This window comes from Emydura macquarii, unplaced genomic scaffold (assembly GCF_026122565.2).
Source record: "Emydura macquarii macquarii isolate MOO-44397 ecotype Brisbane River unplaced genomic scaffold, CSIRO-AGI_Emac_v2 contig_3692, whole genome shotgun sequence".
In the NCBI taxonomy this organism is placed as follows: Eukaryota; Metazoa; Chordata; order Testudines; family Chelidae; genus Emydura; species Emydura macquarii.
In genome coordinates, this window is record NW_027133829.1 from 2,483,081 (window position 1) to 2,508,184 (window position 25,104).

Here is a 25,104-nt window from a genome sequence, read left to right on the forward strand (position 1 = left end):
ACACAGGCAAAGAAGTGATGAAAGCTACATTGCTTGAGTCGTTTATAAACAGACTAGCCAGCTCATGGAGAAGTATACAGTTCTCCAAGAAATGACCCTGCATTAGCGGGGGGCAGGGGGAAGTGGCTTCATACATTTTTCCTGTTTCTGTAACAATTACCAAAGAGTTTTTTCTGTTACGGTTACATAGTTGTACCATAAATAATGGTTTTGTTACAAAAAATATAGAAGCACAAACGCCTCTTGGTTTAAGTGCACGAAGAGGAGCCTGTGCCTGCTGAGGGGAGAGCTAATGATGGGGGTGGGGGGCCCCGGGACAGTTCAGTTAATAAGGAAGTTGTGAGATAATGTGCACATGCAAATGAGATTTCTTTCTCCAACTCCCTGCAGTTCAGGTACAAAGAGGCCTTCCTGAGAGAGAAAGGCCAACAGATCGGATTCCGCAACGTAAATGACGATCCCAAAATGAGGCACTTCATCAGGGTGGGAAAACTCCAGAGCGACAACCAATACAAGAGGGGCTTTGCCCAAAACAGGACCCAGTTTACGAGTCACGTTAATCAGCCCAGATTCATCCACGCTAAGAAGAGCCAGCAGCTGGTCAGCAATGTGAACTACAAGCAACCCCTGCACCGCTACACTTGTGATCCTGAGCAGCTGAATCTGAAGCATGCCAAGCATGCCTACAAACTCCAGAGTGATGCAAGTATCTTTGCTCTGTAGGCTGTATCTGCAGCACTCATTCCAAGTGCCACTAGCTACTCTTGGAGAGCCTGGGAGGCCCTTCCCTGCTTACTATACTTGAGTATTGCAGAAATCCTATTTTAAGAAAAAAGTAGCCTCCGTTTTCCACGCATAAATACTTGTGTTTGATTCTAGATCCTGTAGCCCCTGGCTTGTCTCGGGTCTAGCCTGCAATATGGGTGGTCTAGCCAGAGAAGAGCTGCTAAAGCCCAATGGTGTATATCTCATCTCGTTTTTCCAGGTCAAATACAAATCTGACTTGAACTGGATCAAAGGCATTGGCTGGACTCCCCCAGGCTCTTATAAAGTGGAGATGGCAAGAAGGGCTGCGGAACTGGCGTATGCTCAGGGATTGGCAGCACAGGGTACTTATTCTCAAAGTGAACACGGAGCGGTAAGTGGAGTAAACCGCACTTCTCACGTAACCTCTGATACAACACAGCCCCCCAGGAAGAATCTGGGCCATCAGCCCATTTAGTGCTCATGAAAGATCCCAGACTGAGGCCCTGGACACTGCAGTCTCCCCATTATTTGAACACTGAACAAGAACACATGGGCCATGTCGGTTCATGCTTCCCCTACACAACCCTACCACTGCGCCTCAACCCTGATCTAGAGGAATCTCCTCTAGGGAGCAGAGCAGAGCACAGGTCACTCGCCATGAAGTCCAGTCTCCAGGGAGGGGCTAGGAAACTCCATAGGATGGATAGGATTCAGCTCCTTTGTGGAACGCACAGAGGGTTTTGTTGAATGGTCTTCAGTCCCCAGGGATGTTGGTTTACCCATGGAGAGCAGGAGGCTCAGAGTCCCTGCATGGCTCCCCTGGTCTCCCTTTTCCCTAATTTCAGCCAGATGCCTTTAGGAACCATTCTGACATTGGATGCACTCTGACAGCTCTGTTGAAAGCCCCTTTGTGTAATGGCAGTTACTGCCACAGTGTAATGGCAGTTACTGTAGGATGATTTCTGTTTAGAGATCTACCTGGACCTGGGTGGGGAGCACGCAGCACCCTGCAACTCTGGAGGGAGTAGGGGGCTAACGCCCCTAATGCATAGAGTGGGAGGATGAAGATTTTCCAGCATTTCCTCTCGGCCCATTCACAGATTTGGCCCCTAATCTGCTACATTCCCCACTGCCACATAAGCAGAGGAACATCTGACCCTGGTCGTGTCCCTGATAATGTTAGCTACAATAAAATGGCAGCATTCCATTTTATTTGTTGTTTCTTTTAAAATTTATCTTTCGCAACAAGAATATAGACCAGCCCAGAGAAATATAATACACACATTTTATACTCTCTCATCTGCAAAATGATGTGGGGGAATAATGATAATTGCGTTACTTGAATAAAACAGTTAGCATAGATTGCATAGAATGAGTCCCACACATAGGACTCATCTGACTGTCACAGAAAAATCTACTGGTACCTCATTGCTCTCGATTGCTTGCTCCTTATTTAGGGTGTAAATTAGAAATGCGGATCCAGTAGCAAATTCTGCTCTCAGCTACACAGCTATGTTAGCTGTTTTCACATATCTAAGGGGAGAAATTTGGCCTGAGGGCAGTAATAATCCTTATTTTGCTCATTTTTGTGCTAGATGGATTTTTTAAAATGAATATGCGTCAGGATAATAAAACACTTGAAAGATTCTCCTTTTTGTTGGCTCTTCCCCATAATTCAGTTGGTTTGGTTTTGCAGGATCAGGAAGAGGCAGAAGGATCCCAGCAGGTCAGTGTCAACCCTGATGCTTCAGAAATTCTGCGAGTCAAGTGGAGGAAAATGCAGCAGTTTAAGAAATGAGTGGGAAGATGAGGCAGCACAGTAGATTACATGAAACCATTTCGATTTTCCGGCTTGCTCTGTAGCTTTCCTGACTGAGGAGCGCAGTAGACGGCATCTAAGAACTGGTTTGGTGCATTTTACTTTCTTTAAAAAAACCAACAACCCAAACCTTAACATTTTAATATTGATCTTTATATTTTTGTGTGGATACTTTAAGACAAGTGATTTATAAATGTATGTAATACAGAGTCTGGTATTTATTTATGGCTGTCAATGAAATTAGTACTAGATGACTGGCAGGCTCAGCTTTGTACTAAAGATGAATAAACCCTGATTTGTAGAATGTAAAATCATTTGTATTGAATAAATCAAATGAATTTGTTTCCATAAATGATGCTTTTAGATGTTTTAGGGAGAGGTTCCTGGTTTATTGGCACCTTGACTTTAAAGGACACAAGATAAGGTTTTAAGTCCCTTGGCAGATGAACATGCACAAGGCAAGAGCTGACGGAAGCTAAATTAGCATTGACTAATTGGGTCATATTCTTTAAGGGACTTCAGGGGAGTTATCCTTGATTGACAGAGATCACAATTAGTACCTGAGTCTTCCGTTACAAACAGCTGAAGAAAGTGGTTAGAAATTATTGCAAGAGGACTAGTTTCTGATGGATTATGGGGCTGTTTATAGAACATCCCAAGGCATGAGGTTGAAAACCAACCATAAAAAGCCCAAAATACCCAAATGAGAGAGACATTGTTACACTTTGCAAACTGACTCTTCACATAAACCAGTGGGCCCTCTTGGACCTCAGAATTAACATCAATCCTATGTTTTCCAAATTTTCCTTAAAAACGGCAGAATAACTGGACAAAAATATGCAATTCTATCTGCAAAATGAAATTTCAGTGTTATGTCTAACAATTCAGTGATTATAATCTAGATTTAGTAAATAATCCAGCCATCATCAGAGACAAGGAAGAAAAGTGGAAAAAAAAACCCAGAAAAATTCATTAACATTTTAGAAATTATTTTTGAAAGAATTTAGAATAATTTACTTTATAGAAATGTTCTACGTCATTTCACTGACCTCCTGTGATGCACAAATGTATGTGCGTAATTGTATACATATGCATATCACCACTGATATCAATGGGACTACTTAGCAGTGTTAAAGCTGCTCAGATGCATACATTTTTTTGCAAGACAAGAATCTCAGAAGAAAAGAAGAAAATGGCTATCAGACTGATTTTGGACAAAGCAGAGCAGCTTTTCATTCCTTGTATCTGTGACCCACCAAAAGTACTTCAATCAGGCCCTCTAAGTCAATGAAAAGACCTTAAGAGACTCTACAGGCATTGCAATTTCCAGCTAAATGTTGCATACGTACTTTATTGTTCACTGGAGACTGAAATTTGTGTTTGAGGTCTGAAGCAGCAGCTGTGGCTATTTTCTCTCTTTTTCTGCACAACCACCACTATCGTGGATATGTTGTTATGGTCACAGTGCCATCAATAAAGTTGGAGGAGGAGGAGGAGGAATTAAGAAAATTAAATGTCTCAGGTTTACCGTTTGCCTTTCCAGAAAGTGTCTCTTGCTAGCGTGAGCTGGACTCCTGCTGAATTTTTGATTTAATCCAGTTGAGGAATCTTGTCACTTGGGTGTAAACTCCTGGTTTATTTTTTAGTCCACACTGGTCGCCCCAGCTCACAATTCCGTAGACATAATAGGAACCATTTTGTACACAGGTTAGAGGACCTCCAGAATCTCCCTGATGAGGAAAAAAAATAAGAGCCATTCTTTGCACTCTAAAATAAAGCAATATGTTGCCCAACAACAGCATTTCTCTCTCAAGCACAAGGATTCTGAGGTTTTGAATGATTTTTTTTTATAAAGATGTGCATTGTTCAGAACTGGATTAGGTTTAGGATACCCTCTGCATTCCAGTAAAATGACAGTGAAAACTCATGAACTGTTCTTGGAAGTTTTGGCTAAAACTGGCAGAAATCTCACAAGTTCACATGACGTTTCCACAGTCATGGATGGACGTCACTTGGCATTCTGGTCCTGACCTTGATTCAAAACTACACAGGCAGATTCAGATTGTGAATCAAAACATCTGTAAAATTGAGTTGGGCCCATCTTTCATTTTGTTATTTTCATTTAAAAGTTTTATGGAAAAACCCCAAAGGGATACTGGGCCAGGTTTTGATGTGTCACAATAATGCAAATCTGGAGTTGCTTCAGATTTATGTCCGAGTAACAGAGTAAAATCAATCCTGACTTCCCTCATGAATATAAGATCTATTAAGGAAGATCAAATTGGGGGGACTGGTGCTCATGACTAAGAAGAACCTGGTAGATTTGAGAAGAGAGAGAAAAAAATGAGAAGGTAAATGTATTAAGAAAAATTCTGGCTAAGCATCTGAACTGCTGAACTTGTCCAGTGAAACCTCTAAACCTTCCCTAGGTTTGCCTGTCATTGGTAGTGATGACATTAGTTCTACGGATATGTCTCAAGTCACACTGAAGAAAGAAGGCGGCTGTTGTAATGTGTTGATAGGAGAAACAGATACATATGTAGTACCCTGCCAAAGCCATTACTCTGCACCGACTGACTATTTACGTGATTATTTTTTTTAAAGAGTGAAATTAATGTTCAAATACAGAAAAAGCAACCGACCTGACAAGTATCAGCTCCTGGCGTCTGAAGATTTCCTGCACAAAACATGCTTTCATCCAGTTTGTTATTATGTGCGCTCCGTGCGTTGCACTGCGTCTTCGAGATCAGTTTTACTCTCGCATCCAACAGCTGATGAGATCCTTCACCTACAAGATGTGTGTCAGGAAAATGGGGACAGTCACCTGCCCCTTCATGTTTTTAATCTATGAGTGTGTTTGTAATTTGGATGTGAGGGAGAACTCTGGGATATCTTGAGAAAAGAGAACGTGTCTGTCTGAAATTATACAATTTAGTTAGAGCCTGTGAATGGGAACGTCACTCAGAACAGTGAAGTCATTGGGAGATTTGCTTGCGTGGAGGCAAAGTAAGGTCTAGAGGATTTGGTCATAACATCTACACAGTTGCTAGTGGCATTCTATGTCCTGATTTTCAAGGTGCTGCTCACCTGCAGCCTCCATTGACGTCAATGGGCTTTGTAGGTGCTCAGCACTTCTGAAAAGCAAGCCACGCTATATTTTTCAACACACACAATAATGAAACAGATAAACTAACAATCATACAATATTTAAAGGAGATAATGAATTACAGGGAATGTAAAGATAACATAGCAGCTAAAGGTGTTTCAAAGCACTACAGCTGCAGCTGCTTAAGGGTGCTTTGGTTTATAAGTTTGGTGCTACTCCAGAGTTACAGGAAACATTTCATAGCCTCAGCGATTTCCTGAAATGCTAAGAATAGCTCTGCTCAGGGAAATAGAGCCAGTTTGAACGCTTATAAGGCAACTGGTTTTCTAAATATATAATAATAAAAAAATGAAGAGATCTGATCAAGTTAGAATTTTTTTCAAGATATTCATTAAATCCTATTAGCACATTCTGAACAAATGGGCACGCTTGCCTAGTGTTAACCTCAATGAGAGTTATATCGGCAAGTAGAATTTGGCTCTCTGTGTCATATCAGACTATTAATGACAAAGTATTAAGACACCTAAAGTATCCTGAATGACACATGGTCCTGCTGCTGCTTTAAAGCAACACATCAATCGGAACCTGAGAATTTTTCAGAAAATTGTCATTCTCTTTAGCATAATTTCCACCCAAAGGAGTTACTGTTTGCAATAAAGTTTTGACTCGAGTTGCTTGAACTTGAAAAGATTTGGATGTTTGATTTATATAAGCATCAAACAAACCCAGATGTTGCTCATCAAAAGCTTAATGGGCTAAGAAAACTTGCAAGCGTTCCAGTACTTGATCCGGTCTGGAAATACTGTAAGTAAAGCATAGCCTTTTTCCAGTATCTTGTTGCTTCTGTTTTGGGCTCTGAATGGAGTGTCATGTGGCAAAGAAAAAGGTTAATGAAATTCTTTCAGATTTCTGAGAAAGGTTTGAATATTGGAAGAAGGATCAAGTCAATACTTATTTTACTTGGACAGGTTAACACATGCTTAATCTGAATTTTAGATACCAGCGTCTAGATTCTGATCCAGGGAATTGCAGGGTCTGCTGAGAGAGTTACTTTACACTGAAACTGATATCACGGAGATCAACCAACATTAAATATCTCACCTCTTTCAGTAACTCCCCATCCTGAGATGTAGCATTCAGTCCCATCAGGAAATGGAGAACTGGGCAAGCACACTGTTTTTATGTACTTTGTTTCTAGAGCACAATGGCCATCAACTGGCTTCAGTTTAAGCAGAGCTGTATACAGTGTAACAAAGAATAGCTTGATTAATTTTAATTCCCTTTCATCTTTATCAGTCTGCAATGTAAATATGTGTACTGTGCACATGCCTGAAATTTACTATTGGTACCTGCTGCTGGACCATGCCTTCTTCTATTATGTACTGTAGGAAGGCGCAGTGGCCTTCCTCTGAGCCTGGGCCCGAGGAAGGGCCGCAGGCACCCAATCAGATCCTAGACCGGCCAGCAGCCCAGTCTGCCCTGCAACCAGGCAGCTGGGCCCTGATAGGTCCTGCCAGGCGGCCAACCCGGCAGCAGGGGGGTGGGGCCTTAGGGAGGACGACAGCCATAAAAAGCAGGCCCTGCAGCTCAGAAAGGGGAAGGCTGCTGGCGGAGACAGATGTACTGGCTCGCTGGCTGCAGCAAGGGGCTGAACCGCGCCAGGCCTCTGCCTCAGGTAACCCTCTCCTGGCCTTGAGGGCCCCGGGGCGACCCTGGCAACCCGCCTCTAAGGTCTGGATCGGGCCTCCGGGCCCCCTGGACTGGCCAAGGCCTACAGGCCCGAAGCGCTGGGCCCAGCCTCAGGCCCGCAGCGGCTGGGATGAGCCCCCTGAACTGGAGAGCTGGGAGTTCCGCCCAGAAGCCGGTTCTGACTTGGAGGAGCTGCCAGACGCCCAACCCCTGGAGGCAGGACCTGACCTGGAGGAATTGCCGGAGGCTGAACCCTACCCACCACCCTGCGATCTGGAGGAGCTGCCCCTCGCTGAGGAGCTTCCCACTCTACTCCCTGTGGACGCAGAGGGACTGACTGGTCTACCCGTGCAGTGTACCCTGATGACTCGGAGGAACCGACTGACACAGGTACTGGGGAGCCCGGGAAGGAAGAAGCCCAGGGACAGCCAGAGGCGTGGCTGTAATAGGTGTAAGCCCGGTCGGCGTGTTGCGGCGGGAGCCCCGCCGACTGAGTGGCAACACCCGTGCCACAGCTAGGGCCCTGGGCTGGGACACAGTGGAGTTGGGTGGGCCTGCGTCCCCCTCCCCTCCCCCTGATCCTTGCCAACCTCCAAAGAGTGACTAACGTCTACTGTCCACTTGACTCGGGCTCACTGCTCCTTGCTCGCCCGCCCTGCCTGAGGGCCGGGGCGAAAGGCTCCTTGCTCGCCCGCCCTGCCTGAGGGCCGGGGCGAAAGGCTCCTTGCTCGCCCGCCCTGCCTGAGGGCTGGGGCGAAAGGCTCCTTGCTCGCCCGCCCTGCCTGAGGGCCGGGGCGAAAGGCTCCAAAACTTAACATTCCCCTGTTGAAATAGGAAGGCGCAGTGACCTTCCGCCGAGCCTGGGCCCGCGGAAGGGCTGCCAGGACTGGACCGGGCAGGAGCCCGTCCTACATATACCTACTTGTTTATGTAACCAGCCGGAAGATCTAGAGTGTCTAAAGTGTACACATTCACAAACTGGCTTCATTTTTTTGGAACCTGTTCCTGCACTACTGAAGTCAGCAAGAGTTTTGCTATTGATTTCATTGAGAGCTGGATCAGTCCCATAGAGATGTGCAGCCTATAGAACCCGCACTTCGATTTTAACCAGTGAAAAGGGCCATCCAAGAATGCCTTGTCAAAGAGTTTGCCATATACATTGCAAAACTGTGGGAGCTTACCAATATCATTGAATGGAATATCATTCCTTTCTCTGTAATGTCCATGCCGTATTATCTTCTCCACATCAAATGTTTGTTCATGGTACTCTGTCCTCTCTAGGTCTTGTTTTCCAAGGCACACTTGCAGTTTGTCTGCTTGAAGTCTAAGAAGCAGAAAATAAAGCAAATCACCTGCTAAAATGTTTATCTCTGGTGCTTGGAATGCAGGCGGTCTGTATGCTGACCGAGTCAGCAGTGCTGGAATGACCTCTCGCATTTTGTAATTTACCAGTCTCCAAATCTTCCCTACCTAGAGATTTCTACACACCCACGAGGCATAAACGCCCCAGAAAAGGAAATTTAGTACTCCAGGCAGAGGCTAATTGGTGTTTAGCAATAGGAGGCAAAATCACTGTTCTAGAGCTCTCACTGCTTTCTTGCTTATGCCACGTTGTGTGGTGTCACATGTTGTGTAGTTGACCCCCAATCCCAGAAGACTTTCCTTTCAACCACCACCAAGCTACGCTACATTCCTTCTCTTTTCCTCTATCAGACACTGAAAATCCTCTGAGAGGGGACCCCCTTCAGATCCTGAAAATGTTTTCCTGAGGAATGAATTGAAGGCTTGAATCAGTCCTACAGCAAGGTGTGATAAAAACTCCAACACATCGGCCAACTGTCTTATCTAGGCTGACATTACATAGGAAGAGGAGGGAGGAGAGAATTGCTTAGATAACATCTTTTTGGGGAGATGCATATACATGTTTTTATAATATCCATTTAAACTCCTGAACCTAGCTACTCTCTAGCATGTGAACTTAATAAAAATACCCACAATGATAGCTAAAGGAGGATAAATCAAGCAGAAACTGAATCCTCTCAACTTTTAATCCAATTTGAGAAGAATGTCAATTTACATATTGGCTCTAGAAGTGGGGTTTCCATGTAGAAATATCCACTCTTTCCTTCGCTCTCGCTTCACGGTCCCTTCTGCGGGTATTGTATACAAGGTATAACTTTGTTTAAACTTAGCTAGAGTTTGATTGATTGGGAGTAGAAGTCTTTGAGCAACAGCAGCAAAGGTGTGAAAGGGGCAACATGAGCTTCAGAGACACTTGTGCCGTGGGAAGGAAGAGGACTGGCGGATTTAACAGGCTTTTTTAACCTAAATTTTCTGACTATCTGGTAAGACCATTCATTTAGCGTCTCATTCGTCATTCCCCAGCAAACCCCAATATGAGTTCTGAGTAATTTATTAGATTTTATTGGCCAGATTTTCAGTTGACAAAGTGATGTAGCTTCATTGAAGTTAATGCTGGTTTACACCAGCTGGGGATCTGACTCCATCTTTCTATAAGAGAGACAAAGTGGGTGAATTAATATCTTTTATTGGACCAACTTCAGTTGGTGAGAGAGACAAGCTTTTGAGCTTACACACAGCTCTTCTTCATGTCTAGGAAAGCTACTCAACAATTATATAAGCATTTATTACAACAATCCCACTAACAACCCCTCTGCCCTGCCCATCTCAGCTGGCTTCCCCCCGCCTACTTCCTATGACTGGAGGGTTGTTAACAGGCCACTTCACCTTGAATGGTCTCTTGAAATATGTATTAACTACTTATGTTGAAAGATCTGTTTCACCTGGTATGTTGCTGTGATGCTCTGAGTATGTTTCCCAGACATGAAGAAGAGCTCTGTGTTGTAAGCTTGAGCTTGTCGCTCCCACCGACAGAAGTTGGTCCAATAAGACATTATCTCACCCACTTTGTCTCTCTCATGTCTTGGGACTGACATGGCCACAGTAACATTAATCTTTCCACAATACTACTTGAGCTGCTTAGAACCCAGAAATTCCATCCTGCAGGAAATTCTGATATTTTGACTTTTTTTCCCCTCATGAAACAGAATTAAAAAAAAATAAAAATCAAACTAGCAAGCATGTTAACGGACTGGAAAGCTCAGAAAACTTGCCACTAAAATGTCAAAATGAAAAATGTTGCCACTTTCAACTGAAATGTTTCATTTGGACTTTTCCCATTAAAAAAAAAAATCAGAAAATGTTGTCGACATTGACATTTTCCAGGGGGAAAAAAAGAAAAGGCGACCTGGCGTTTTGTTAGCAACACTTTCCAGTGATTAAATTTCCACCAGTCAAACACCTATTATGTGATTTTGTCATGCCTTGCGGCTGGACAGGACACAAGTCATGCACTTACTGAATGCAGTGTCCGGCAGTGAGAACCCAGCATGGTTCAATCAGAGCTCCTCCACAGAAGTGTCCCTTTGGCAGGTGGAGCCCCAATGGACCCTTGCTCTGCAGAGATGCCATCCAGGGATGTTTGCCAGAGGTTGTCTTGGCCCCACCATAAATCCTCTTGAGTATTCGCTCAGCCTCTGGCTGACCACATGTATTGAATTTCTTACCCACTATAGGAAGTACAGGAGTCACTGGAGTCTTTCCTGCAGTACAGGGGAGACATCAAATTGAACTTGCTACAGCCACAGACTGAACTTGCTATAATGATGATACAGCTCAGGAATGGACAAGGCAATGAATGCTGGGCATGTCTGGTACAGCTGTTGGACTGGAAGAGTTATGACATGCTAGAGGGGAGACCTGGGCTTGGGAGAAACATTGGAAATCCCGCCGGATGTGCTGTATGAGCCACTTGGAGGATCATCTACATCACTGTTCAGCAGTAGTGCTTGGCTGTCAGAGCTTCATGGCAGCTTACGAGCAAGTTGCTTGTCCATACTGGCTTCATGGTGACTATAGTGACTGGGAAGCACCTGAAGCGTCGTTTGCTTGGAGAAGAAAAGAAGTGGTGCATCTGAGCCAGCGGGTTCCATTAAGATTGAATAAAACCCATCACCCCAATTTCGACAAGACCTAATCAGAGCTCTGACACAGTAGCAGCACCACCTAGCCAGTGTAAAATACAGTGCAATTAGGACCGTAGTTGAATTGCTTTGTGCTCAGCTGGTCAGGAAATCAGATGGGAACTCTCAGAAGATTGGGCTTTTCCACTTCCAAAGCCAGCCAAAACCAGGCAACGAAGACAGATCCGCAAAATGGAAACAAACACATGAAAACTTCAATGCTCTGAAAAGATTCAGGTCTCGTCTGGAGGTTCATGTCAGTTCTGATGTTATCCCATCTTGTAGTGCATGAATTGCTTCACTCTTCTCTCATTCTTAGTTTCCCATAGGAATTCAGCCATTCACAACCCTGAAAATTTCCCATGCCCCAATATAATCTGTATTATCCCACCGTTCTGTGGTTGCTTTGCATTTTGTTGCACTATTTTATGCCCTCAGGGTGAGATTCACAAAGGATTTAGGCACGTAACTCCCACTGAAGTCAATGGATGTAGGTGCCTAAATATCTCCGTGCCTAGACAGTAAGTGTCTCAGGTCCTGTTATTCATTTGGCTCCCCTTGTGACATACGACGGTATCTTGGACAAACCTTATGAATGAATTAAGTTTAATAACCCGGGAGCCCATTGTATTAAAAATGCAATTGTTTATGTGTTATTGTGGGATTGTCTGTAGCTTTCCTAGGGGGTGGGGGCATACCAATGTAACTCCTTCAGTTGTCAGCCCTTTGAAGCTTTGCCCTGATTGTCTGGCTGATTATCTATTCATGGTTCCTTCAAAGGCTCAAACTGGATTCTCTAGCAACCAACAGAAAAAAGACAGGACTTTGAATAAATAGCCTGAGTTTCAGATGACTTTGGGCTTTCATTCTGACCCAGCAATGGGAAAGGACCTTTGGTCCATGAAGGGCCCCAATCCTTAGGGAAGGGTTGTGAGGACTGACACTGGCCCCAGGGCTTGTGGTGGGTGATCTCTGGTAAGCTTATTAGCAGGTGCATGGGTTCTTTTTTTATTGCATTTAATGTTTTTTCTGTAATGCTTGGCTTGCTTCAAAAGAACCTTGTGGTCCTGCGTAAATGGGGCAATTACACTGTACCAGCTCTGAGGGGAGAAGCGAAGCAGGCGCACTTAGGCAGACTGTCTTTTGCTGCAATAACACAGTGAAGGCAAGGAACGTTCAGCCTGCAAATACCCGGGTCAGGAGGGAGACACATGTGGCTCTCGACGCAAGAAGGAAATGGCTTGGGGGGCAGAAGCCTGAGACTGGATGCCCTTGCTGGACCACTGAGGGGAGATACATGTGCAGTTGTCCTGACCTGCGACACCCTTTCTCAGTGCAGCTTACAGGAAAGGTATTATAAATACGTTCTGGGGCCAAGCTTCCAGGAATGCTGTTTAAAAAGCCACGTTAGAGTCACTACAGTGTTGTGACTTGTATTCTGGAGGTGGGTGGGTGGCAGATAGCTCAAAGCACTTGCTAGTCGGCATTGCCTCCATATTTATGAGCCTCACTGAGCAGGGATGGTGTTATTTTCCACTCTACCTGTTGCTGAGCAGGGTGAAACGTCACAGGAATCCCATGTCACCTCGTTATCTGTTTTGATGAAGCACCAGGGTTTTACATCACCATCTGGATTCCTGAAGGGAAGAGATTCCAACATCCATCAATCAGAAGGAGGAAATCCCCAGGGGAATAGGTTAATCGTTGAACTGAAGAATGCATCCCAGCAGCTAAATGCTGAAAGCTCCAAGTAAAGATCCAAGCTTCCATAGAAGCTATTCTGCCACTTTTCCACTCTCCGGTTCCTGGGGGAATCCAGGGGCTAGGTCAGTCTAAATTAGAGCAGTCTCTGCCTGCCCAGGAGCACCAGAGCTTTTTAGAGGGATGCCCCCAGAATGTCCACCGCATCAGATGCTGAAGAAGAGTCTGTGTAAGCCAAAAGCATGTCTCTTTCACCATCTGAAGTTGGTCTAATATAAGATATTACCTCACCCACCTTGTCACTCTCATTATGCCAAAGGCAGGTTGTGTAGAGCAGGCTATGACAGCTTTACGTTATCTGGAGATTTCTCTGTACTTCCCTATGGACCTATATGAACTATTCTGATTGAAATTACTGAGTGTTCTGCACACTTTTTGTGAGAGGAGACCTCTACATATGTGCCTTCAGTAGATTACCTGCAGAAGTTGTGTTCACCGATGCCATATTGTTCAGCATCCTCCACAAATGCATTGTAACTGTGGTCCAAGAGAAGGTTAGAATTCCAATGAAGGCACGTCTTCCCAAACCTTGTTTGACTCACTTTCCCTCTGTATTCGTGGCCATCTTGGTCATAACAGTCTTCTGGTCCTAGAAGAAGACAATGCTGATATGAAAAGCTCCTGCCTGTTGCTTGTTTCCTGCACACAGGATGCGTCACCCACGAAGGATGACCTGGGTCAATTTCATGCCTGTTGCAAGATCTTAATGTACAGTTCCCCCTAGGTGCAGTGAGCCATGGGACCAAATTTAGTTTTGGATGAGGGAGGGGGGCGAATCACTGAACCTTAATCCATAGTCTCAACCATATTGATACTCTGATCCCAAGTTACAATGGAAAAAAGTTTCAGGACCCCCACCTCCAACGTAGCTATAAGGAAAGGAAGAGTGACTGCAAAACCCTGAAACCTGTTTGCGACCTGAGACCTCATGAGACAGTTCAGCAAAGTAGCGTTGTAGAGCTTCCGTTGTTACAGTCAACAGTTGGAGTCAAAAGTAAACAATCTGCCACGTTAGCTGTGTACAGCAGAGGGTGGCAGTATGATTGACAGACCTGATCATAGTGTTGGTAATATGCTAGAGGGATGGACACATAGGCAAGAAGAAAGAGAGAGTTAAAGGTTAATGAAGGAATTCTAGCAATGATGAGTTCTCATGATAAGGCTGTCAGTCTGTGTGGAGTTGATCTGAAGCTCAAGTAAACTTTAATACACATATAGAGAGAAATTACGATGCCCACCCTCCTAGCCTTACAAATGTGTCCCTGCATGCTCACTCCGTCACACTCTTCTGTAAGTGGGAAGTGGCTGGGGCAGAGTTTAGGGAACATCAGAGTGGGGAACCGTTTTGTGACATTTGCAGTTCACCCAGGCCAGTAAAGGGTTCGGTCACCATCTGCCTTGTAACCCTGGGTGTCTTGTGGGCTGCTGGCTGGCCGCTGAGGTCAGAGCTCTGGACCAAAGCTGCCCAGCCACAAAATGCTCAGGATTATAAGGCAGACAGCAACTGAACCCGTAACGGGGCTGGGTGAACCCCAAAACATGTGGGTACATCCCCAGTGAGGGGGAAATGGGGCAAGCTATTTTTGAAGAAGCAGGGAAAGATAAAAGTCTGGGAAACCTTAAAAGGAACTGGTTGTGCCTGCTCAGTGATGTGGGGAATAAATGTTGCTAACACATGATTGTCCTTTTGAAAGTCACTTGGGGGACACAGAGAACCTATGATAGGGTTAAAGCAGAATTCATACTGGCCTGGGTGAACCCCACAGAGATGTCTTTGTGGAATACCCTCTAGCCCCACAGACGATCCTTCATGGTTCCATGGGCCAGTGTTGTTCTCTGAAACTTTCCTGAGCCCAGGATTACCCTGGTTATGTGTTTGGGGCCCCTGGCGTAGGAGCTGCGCTAGTATATCTGACTGTAGGCTTGGACCTTGCTTTGGACAAATGTAGCCTAATCATTATCATCTTCCCGCCCTTGGGAAAAAAAGCCAAATCCCAGCATACCGATTTCACAGAACCTCCCTCGGAAGGGTTCAGCACACTGGCAGGAAAATTTTGATCTGGTTCTCTGCTGTTGACAGATGCCTCCGTTTTCACATGGGTTTGGTTGGCAAGCTGAAGATACTGTCAACATTTAAAGCACAAAACAGCACTATTATTCTGCGAGAACCTGGCCAGTGGTAACACTTTTAATGGGAATTAGGTGCCTAATGGCCATTTGGGCCTTTGAAAAAGCTCCCCCTTCATCCATTAGCTCAAGTTTTCTATAAAGATTTTTATACCCACCACCATGGATTGAACCCAGCCCCTCAGAGCATTAGCATCTCCCATTTCAGCTATGTAACTGACGCCCCTAGCTGGGAGATGCAGCAGACTCATCCTGGATGGGTCTGGCACAGAGTGGATGTGTAATACATCCTATTCTGCGAGAAACACAGGCTTTCCCCAGCACTATCCTGCCACTTTGATTCTGCCTGGAGCCACCTCTCTGGGGTGAGCAGGTAGTGCAGGCTCCATGCCCATTTAATGAACATACGGTCGAGTAGGATTTTCTTCTGCTGATGTTATTCTCACCTTTGTTGCAGTAGGGTGGCTTGTAGGGATGTGTACAAGTGCACTGGGAATAAGGTGGAGTAAGCATTATAAGGCAGTCTCCTTTACTGCAGCTATTCCTCTGACATGTGTTTTTCACTGTGGTAGAGCCAGATAAAACAGAAAGGCAAGACAGGGTGAATTGCTCACCTTTTACACACGTATTCATTAGCCAGGTGCTGAGCCCCAGATACACACTTTCAGTTGAATCTCTAATGCCAGGCAGGTAGGCTGATGGCTAGTTGGCCCAGCTTGCCTATCTATCTGCCTGGTTTCCACTGAAACTTTTGATGGAACCAACACATTGCCCCTGAACATTTCAACAGATAATTGGTGACCAGTTCTAGTCAAAACCTGACCCACTTTTACCAGCTCTTTAGGATTATTTCACAAACATAGATGCTTTCGGAAAAGTAAATCAAAGGCAATGTATTTTTCTAGAGCTTTTTCCTAGAGTTTTTTTCTTCCTCTCATAGTAATGAATAGAGGAAAGCAGCACCTACCTTTCTCACATCTAGTCCCAGTGTACGGCATAGGGCAGAGGCACATAGAGCGATTTCTACTTCTTTTGCACACACCATTATTCTTGCAAGGCTTGGATGAGCATGGATCTGTCAGGAGAGCATGGAGACTTTTTATTTACACCCTACCATATCGACCTCTTGCTAGACTCTTAGATTGACGTTGTCAGTAGCGTCTCATCCATCTCATGCGTTTAGATAAGAGATGGTTTCTGGGTCACGTTTGTCTGAGATTAACATAGTTTCAGATGGGACTCCCAGGCCAGATCACACCCAAAATGTGACCTTGATCTAATGCAGACAGGTCCCCTCCCCCGGCCCCCAGAGCAATCGGCTGCTGGCTTCCTGAGCACAGAAGCATGTCTAACAACGGCTAGCTAGTCAGCACTGGGCCGGGTTCTGCACTGCTTACACAGGCAAAACTTCCATTGTAGTCAATGGGGGTTTCACCTGAATAAGGCCTGCAGGACCAGATGCATTAGGAACCAGAGATGACCCCAAGTCAACGAGTGTGGCTCCAGGGATGGGGGACTTCACTGAAGTGTGGAAGTGTGGGCCCATCTCTCCTCGGAGCAATGTAGCAGTTGGATTCCCCTGCAGATGTCATGTAGCATTATTATTTACTATTTACATTGAGGTAATAGTCAGAGGGACCCCATTGAGCTAGGCCCCATATAAATTTATTCTCACCTAAATCGCCGTACACTGCAGAAGATAAAGGGTTAGATATAAAGGAATGCCAGATCTCCATGCAGTGCACCTGGGGGCATTAGGGGCCAAGGAGGTGTTGCCATCTTTCTGCCCTCTGACCCTGGGTATATATGGGAGGTGTTTCTGGTGTAGGCCTCAGTGCTGCTCTAAACTACACCTGGCTGGCTCTAGGGCCCAAGGGGCTATCCATCAACAGAGAATCACTAGAGTGCAGTTTGCTCAAGCCTCACCCCCCTCCCACCACCTCGGGAAGCCAACGGTACATGGAACAAAGTCAGCAAACCCAGCTCTATGCCATCTACTTTTCCCCTATGCAAGGAGAATTCCCACCTAGATCTTTAAGTCAGCTTCCTGTCCCCTTTCTGCTACCGGAGTGGGCCCAAAGCACTTTCTCATTATACTGAAGTGTGGTAAAATAGAAAATAATGTGTGACTAAGAAAAAACATCTGCTCCGCATCTGATTTCCCAGCCTAAATGCAGAACATACATCCCATGAAAGCAGTAATTACATCTCACAGTGTCTATAGACAAATAAGCTGGTGGTTTCTGTAACAGCAATCAGAAATGTTCTGCATGATCTGAATCCGTTCTGTGAAACCAAGAGATAAAACGGGCTCCTTACAAGAGGAATACAAAGGAGAACATTGCAGGCAAACTCTCCTAAGTAATTCCTTTGATGCAGACATTTTGAGAGAATGTTGGCAGATAAAATGAGATGGGGAGTGAGACAATGAGATTTGCCACACTTAAAACTGGGATGTTGGGTTGGGTTTTTTTACCCCTGACACCCCCCCAACGTACTTCACAAACGTTAACTTGCTAACACCCGTTTTAATACCATTGTAACCAACGTTTTCGTAGAACCAGTCGGGATATGTGGTGTATTCTCTGTCTGTGGTGGTGTCCTCTTCTGGCTGGAGATACTCATCTCTGTATTCATAGTAATCAGTTCTGTCTATAAGAGCATGAAAGGCAAGAGAAGAAAATAATATTGAAGGATGTACACTGGGGCCATTTGAGATGTCATGACAGCAGAGGGCATCGCATATAGATCTTCCAGATCCTATAAAAAGTACAAGACCCTGCTATTCTTTGTTAGCATTGTAAGGCCCATAACACAAAAAGGAGCTGGTCTGAGGCTATCCGATAGCCAGAAGTGGTGCTCTGACACACACATATGCACACACACACTCTAACATGTTCATCACAACATTCTGGCTACCTTTCTTCATGGCTGCGCCTGAGGGGGCTGGAGTGAATCAGAAATCTGGATCAGCCAACAGTGCTAATTCTTGCAGATCCCCTCAACTGCTACAATCGGAAGCCACTTCATGCCATGGTGCCATTGAGAGGACGTGGATATTTTATACCCTCAGGGTGGGATTCACAAAGTACGCAGGCGCCCATTTCTCATTGAAGTCAATGGATTTACATGTCTAATATCTCTGTGAAACTTACCCTCAGTGCCTACAGTCAGTAAGCTTCTCAGGTCCTGTTAATCATCAGCCGCCTTGTGACAGATATGACAATAGCCTGGACACACCTTATTGAATTAAGTTAATATCGTTGGGGCCCAGTGTATTAAAAATGCAATTGTTTATGTGCTATTGTAAGATGGTTGTGAGCTCATGAGGCCAGGGAGCGTCTCTTACCAACTGTATACAAAACACCCATGAGTTAGGGCTTTGAGACACTATTGGAAGACAAATAATAATTGTTCCAATCATAGAGGGCAATTAAAAAAAAAGGTTCGGATTCCTAAAGGGAGCAACAAAGAAACTCTCATTTGCCTGAATATATATAATTTGTATTCCTGTAGTGCCTCGGACCCCACGCAGGCGTCCGTTTCGCTAGGCACTCTGCAAACACAGGAGTAAAAGAGAGTCTCTGCCTCTTTGACTGGGCCGCTAAGTTTCCAGCATTAAATTTCAATGACTATATTTAAAATCCTGTAAGCTAATATTGTGCTGTTGTCAATTACATTAGGCCGGTAACAGCCTGGGGAGCACCCAAACACTTCCAGCCGCGCTTCCAGCATGTTTTGCAGACCGGGCGCTGATTAACTTGAGCCGCCCGATCTTTCCAGAGGGTGTCACCGCAGCCGGTCGGAGCCACTCTGTTGCGTTTCAAAAGCAAGGTATGCTAATGAGCAGAGCTAGAATGCATATAGGGAAACTTTGCAAACGCGCTCCCCTAGGGCTGACCTGCAGATAATGCTCTGCCTTGAACCGATTATCGACTGCATTATCTTAGTTTCCTCTTCTCATTCATTTGCTTGTACCCTTTATCTTTACTTTTTCTTTGCTTCTGAAAAAAAATCCATTTTTTGTCCAATGGATGTTTTATATTTCGTATTCAAATAGAACCATCTTCCCCCCACCCCCCAACTTCTTTTTTCTATGCACCATTCCTGGTTTCTTGCAAAAAAAAAAAAAAGGTTTCACCTCATTTATCATGATGTCAACTCCAGACTCCTTTTTCCTGGCTCATTATTTCTCAGGAGTGGAGTCTTCATGATATGAAAGTGCTGCAGGAGAGCACGCCTGGCTGTGGAATATAAGGATCTCGCTAGAAGATAAAGCCATTGTCTTCAGTGAGCAAGTAAAGTTTAATGTGATGAGGTTAAACGGGGAAAACAAAAAGAACCTCTGCTACCCAGAGTTCAGCTGTCAAGCTGACATTGTGTGGGAGGGAAGATATTGCAGGCGTTAGATTCTTCCTCGCCCTCTCCTCCCACATGCACCTTTAATTACGAAATGTCTTTCAGGGGGAAGTTGGCTTTGTTTCAATAGGCCTTTTTAAGTAACTGCTGCGAAGGTCTGAGTAGCCAGATCCTAGCACACATATTATATAAAGAAATGGATAAAAGGACTTTTAAGGGTTAATAAATGCTTACTAGATGGCATATCCATCTGCTGTCTCTTGCCTTATACATCTCGGACTGTCAGCTCATTGGGGCAGGGACCATCTTTTTGTTCTGTATTTGTACAGCACCTAGCATAATGGGGGCAGTGTAACCCTGACCCTGGCGCCTTACAACGCCTTTTTGAAGGAGTTCCCACCAGGGCCACTCACAAACAGCCTTCCAGCATGCAACCCACAACCTAATTGCCTGTGTGCAACTACAGCCTGCCAGCCACACTTGGACTACACTCTGGCTCTCACTAGGCAGGGCTGTATTGCAAGGTGACCTCTTAGCAAACAATGGCCTATTAGCCTTGTTTACACTTGGCTGAGGCATCAGCTTGCCCTTTGTCTCTGAAGAACTGGTTCGCCCACTCCCCCGACTTCTCTGGAAAACATACTTTTAGTCAGGATGATCTCAGCTTATGTTCACAGTTTCACATACAATGCCGCTACGTGCATTTTGCCATGATATTATTGGTCAGCAAATGGTGAATTTTAAAAAGATATTTCACAAGGCATACTTTGTCTGATTATTGCAATAGTGTGTAGGGTGTAGACGGAGGGGTACATTCTGTCACAGGGCTTGGTCCATGACAAGAGCTCCTAGGTGCTACCACAACACAAGCAAACAAACAAAACAACAACTAATCATCATAATAATAATAATGAATAATAAATAATGTATGACAGTGTGTTATAGAGGGCTAGAAGCACTTTATTGACCTGTTATATAGTACAAGTCAATATCCCGACAAACCCTGAATGCAGAAGGTGTTACAATGTATCTATTACGCTTTTTAAATCAACTATTTGATATGGATGGATGATTGTTATTTAATCATTTATAAACATTATTGCCACTCATTAACCACTCTTTAGGAGGTACCTTTGGTGTTGGCCAAGAGACAGGCTCTGGACACCTCTCAGATGTTACAGAAGGAATCCTCCCAACACCCCATGTGAGATAGGGCAATATTATTCCCATTTGACAGATGAGGCACAGTGACATTGCCTTAACTACAAGATAATCCAAACGTGGTAGTTCCCATTAAATCCACACACTGAGAACAATGGGAGCTGCCAATGGTCCTTGAAAATCTCATTTCTCATTTGTCCGAAAACTCTTTGCCCAACATCGCCAAAGATGATTGGCAGATCTGGGAGTAGAATCCAGGTTACCTGGATCCCAGTCCAGTGCCTTAACTACAAGATCATCCTTCTTTAAATTGAAATAGCTGCCCTGTCCATCTCATTTCTCATTTATCCAACTCTTTGCCAGCTACTTGTGCCAACAACTCCTCCTTCACCCCTCGCAGATACATGACATTCCTGCATCAAAATAAGTCTTGTCTTCCTCTTTATCATTGCCTCAGCATTAAATAACTATTTGGCTTCCACATCTCTTATTTAAGAAGTGTTCCCATTCCATTTTTTAAATTATTCATAACAAGCCATAGATTTAGTAAAGCAAAAGCAACAATTTTTTTATCTGAGCACATAATTAACGCACAAAGTCTGAAACATTGGCTGATTTAAACATATCAGCCAGAATCAGAGTGCTCGTTCTTTGTAAGTGCTGGAAAACCTTAACATACTTAAAAAAGCAGTGATCTGACATTTGTCACTGAAATATGACGATTACATGAAATTAAATTAGACATCCTGCATGCAAATTTTCAAAGAATAGCTTTCCTCTGTGTAGTACAAACACCCCCCTCTCCCCATAATTGATAGGCAGAGATTGACTTTTAAAGCTTCAAATCAGCTTTGAGGTTCGGATGATCTTTTAAACTGCTAAAGCTTTCATCTCTAGTTTTTTTCGTTGCTGAGCACAGTCAATCAATTAATGGATTTCTGATCAATATCCTCTTATTCAGTAGCTTATATGGGCTCTATTATTGAGAGAATAGCTGTCCCAGCAGTGGCAGACATGCTTTTTTGACCAGTGGATCAAGCCATGACTAATGCTCCGGGTAGAAATATGATGCATTAGGAAGCCATTCAAGTGACTTGAATTCCAGACAACTTAAACTCCCTCAGAGATTTCCACCACAACTTCAGCAACCACCACCCGTCCATTAAACTCTCTCTGTAACACTCACACACCAGCATCAACTCCCTGGACACCAAAATCAGCTTTAACAATGGAATCCTACAGACAACTGTATACAAGAAATCCATGGATCACCACACCTACCTTCGCAAATCCAGTAACCACCCCTAACACACAAAGAAATCTGTTATCTACAGCCAGGGACTCAGATACCACAGAATATGCTCGGAAGAGAAAGCCTGGAATATACAACTTAATATGCTCAAAACCGCCTCCACCAAACAAGGACACTCCACCAGAGAAGTAGATCACATCATGGAATTGGGTACCCAAATACCCTGAGAGAATCTGCTTCAATTCAGAAATAAAACCCCCTTTGACCACGCACCCCTAAGTGTCACCTACCACCCCCACACCGGAACCCATACAGGATATCATCAAACAACTACAACCCATATTCGATGGAGACCCCATCCTGAACAAAATCTTCCCTGAACCCCCTCTTCTGGCCTTCAAATAACCCCCCAACCTTTCCAAGTTCATCATCTGAAGCAAGTTTCCCTCAGACCAGGACACACCAACTCAAAATGGTACCACACACTGCCAGAACAAAAGAAACAAAACCTGCAGACATATCTCCACTGTTACAATGATCAACACGCTCCCCTGACACACCTTTCAAGATCCATGGGTCCTACACATGCCTGTTACAAAACGTGGTATACCTCATACATTGAACTAAATGCCCCAATAACAACTATGCAGGTGAAACCAGACTATCACTACTCTCTTGGATGAACTCACACAGAAAAATGATAAAAGACAAAAACACCACATCCCCTGTGGGAGAACACTTTTCACAAAGCAATCATCCTATATCTGACTTATCAGTCTTCATCCATCTGTTCAACACTTTCAAAAGATGAGCCTGGGAGCTCAAACTCACAACTTTTCTAGACACTAAAAATCATGGTCTGAATAGAGACACTGGTTATATAGCTTACTACAACAATCCATAGCCCACTAATAACCCCTTGCAGCTGCCTACCCTTCCACTTCCTTTCCTCCCTACGACTGGAGGGGTGTTAACGGGCCACTTCACCTTGAATGGTCCCTTGAAACACGTGTTAATTACTTATGCTAACCAATCTGTTCCATCTTGTATTTAGCTGTAATGCTCTGAGTGCACAAAGAATAGCTCTGTATAAAATCTAAATCTAAATCTCTCTCACCAGCAGAAGTAGATCCAATAAAAGATATTCCCTCACCCACCTTGTATCTCTAATGAATTACATGATAACTTTGCTGGGATGCAGATGGCAAGATGAGTGAGGGAAAAAGCTAAAGCTTATTGCAAATAAGAACCAAGGTAGCCACGTGCTTACCCAAACTGTATTCAAGCTCTTAGAAACTCTTGGGACTGCTTACCTGGGCCACTAATCTAGCTGGGATGGGCTTTCTTGCAAGGTTCCTGGCACTTCCTGTTTCCAGTTCATCTGAAAATAACATGGATAAAGCTATTCTCATAGGGTGAAATCCTGACCCCATTTTAGCCAATGGCAAAACTCACATTGGAGCCCAGACTTCATTCAGGATATTTTGGCCCTTACTTATCTGATCCTGGTTGGAAGTTGCTGCAACTTTGCGAAGCAATTGCAAAAAGAAAATAATAATAATAATAATAAAATTAACCACACTTTTACGTACTTCCATCATGGTGTCAGTTGGGTCTGAATTTGAGATTAAGGTAGAGGCTTTCGGTGGGGGTGAGGGGAGCGGTGGAGAGGAAGTTCTGCTATTGAGGCCAATCCCGAAAACACTTATTGCAGAGCATAATGCTTACTTACTGAATAGCCCCACTGGAGTTAATATTGATTCACAGTGGAAAGCCCTACACCCGGTATAGGATGCAGGACTGGACCCATAGGCTCTGCTTAGCACCACACAGCTGGATAGGTGTGTTATAACGATGTACGCGGCCTGCCAGGGGTCCGTATCCAAGACATTACGGTGGGATTGTCAAGGATCATCCAGCCCTCCGACTACTACTCCATGCTGTTCCTCCATGTGGGCAGTAATGAAACTGCGAGGTATGACCCTGAGCAGATCAGAAGCGACTACAGGGCTCTGGGAGTAAGGGTGAAGGAGTTGGGGGCGCAGGTGGCATTCTCTTCGAACCTTCTGGTCAAGGGTAGGGCCCAGCAAGAGACAGATGCATTCCAGAGGTGAATGCCTGGCTGCGAGGATAGTGTCGCCAGGAGGGCTTTGGCTGTTCTGGGACAGACTACTGAGCAGAGATAGGGTCTGCCTGTCAAAGAAGGGAAAGCTCATATTTGGATACTGACTGGCTAACCGAGTGAGGAGGGCTTTAAACTAGGTTTAATGGGGCAGTGACAAAAGCCCACAGGAGAGTCAAAAACATGGAGACCTGGGAGAAGGGCCAGAAACTGAGGGACGCATAGGCCATTATAACAGGGATAAGGGAGAGACAAGAGGGAACATACAGGGGAAATCAAATCAGTATCTGAGATGTCTGTATATTAATGCGAGAAGTATGGGGAATAAATCAGGAAGAACTGGAAATACTAGTTAATAAACACAACTATGACATAGCTGGCATCACAGAGACTAGGTGGGATAATACATGCCTGGAATGTTGTTACAGATGGGTACAGCTTGCTCAGGAAGGACAGGCAGGGAAAAAAGGGAGGAGATGTTATCTTACATATTCAAAATGTATACACTTGGACTGAGGTTGAGATGGAAACAGGAGACCAACTTGTTGAAAGTCTCTTGGTAAGGATAAAAGGGGTAAAAAACAAGGGTCCTGCTATGGTAGGGGTCTCCTACAGACCATCTAACCAGGAAGAAGAGGTGGATGAGGCTTTTTTTAAACAACTAACAAAATCATCCAAAGTACAGAACTTGCTGGTGTTCGGAGACTTCAGCTCCCCAGACATCTGTTGGGAAAATAACACGGCAGGGCACAGCTTCTCCAACAAGTTCTTGGAATATATTAGAGACAATCGTTTATTTCAGAAGGGGAAGAAAAGCTAGTGGAGGCTGTTCTAGATTTGATTTTGACAGATAGGGAGGAATTGGCTGATGGAGCTATTCTTTCAACTTCTGACCAACAACTAAGAGTGTACTCCAAA

General features: G+C 44.5%; 2 protein-coding genes across 6 annotated transcripts in view; one reads left to right on the top strand and one right to left on the bottom strand.

Annotated features, from left to right (window-relative positions):
* Positions 1–2,918, top strand: part of NRAP (nebulin related anchoring protein) — a 63,770-nt gene extending 60,852 nt beyond the window's left edge. For all 4 annotated transcript variants that reach the window (XM_067537264.1, XM_067537263.1, XM_067537265.1 and 1 more), the window contains 3 exons: positions 391–702; positions 986–1,138; positions 2,444–2,918. In XM_067537264.1, the coding sequence (XP_067393365.1) occupies positions 391–702; positions 986–1,138; positions 2,444–2,545 (567 nt within the window). In that variant the 3' untranslated portion in view covers positions 2,546–2,918. The remainder of the gene's footprint in view (positions 1–390; positions 703–985; positions 1,139–2,443) is intronic.
* Positions 1–25,104, bottom strand: part of HABP2 (hyaluronan binding protein 2) — a 58,708-nt gene that overhangs the window by 16,521 nt on the left and 17,083 nt on the right. The window contains exons 3-13 of one of the 2 annotated variants that reach the window (XM_067537269.1): positions 17,828–17,944; positions 16,260–16,367; positions 15,739–15,855; positions 15,169–15,288; positions 13,583–13,754; positions 12,947–13,041; positions 10,741–10,984; positions 8,543–8,685; positions 6,774–6,908; positions 5,209–5,354; positions 4,095–4,296 (exon numbers count right to left, since the gene is read on the bottom strand). In XM_067537269.1, the coding sequence (XP_067393370.1) occupies positions 4,123–4,296; positions 5,209–5,354; positions 6,774–6,908; positions 8,543–8,685; positions 10,741–10,984; positions 12,947–13,041; positions 13,583–13,754; positions 15,169–15,288; positions 15,739–15,855; positions 16,260–16,367; positions 17,828–17,944 (1,571 nt within the window). In that variant the 3' untranslated portion in view covers positions 4,095–4,122. Of the gene's footprint in view, positions 1–3,841; positions 4,297–5,208; positions 5,355–6,773; positions 6,909–8,542; positions 8,686–10,740; positions 10,985–12,946; positions 13,042–13,582; positions 13,755–15,168; positions 15,289–15,738; positions 15,856–16,259; positions 16,368–17,827; positions 17,945–25,104 lie in introns of those variants that run through there. The other variant, XM_067537268.1, reaches the window with a different exon arrangement.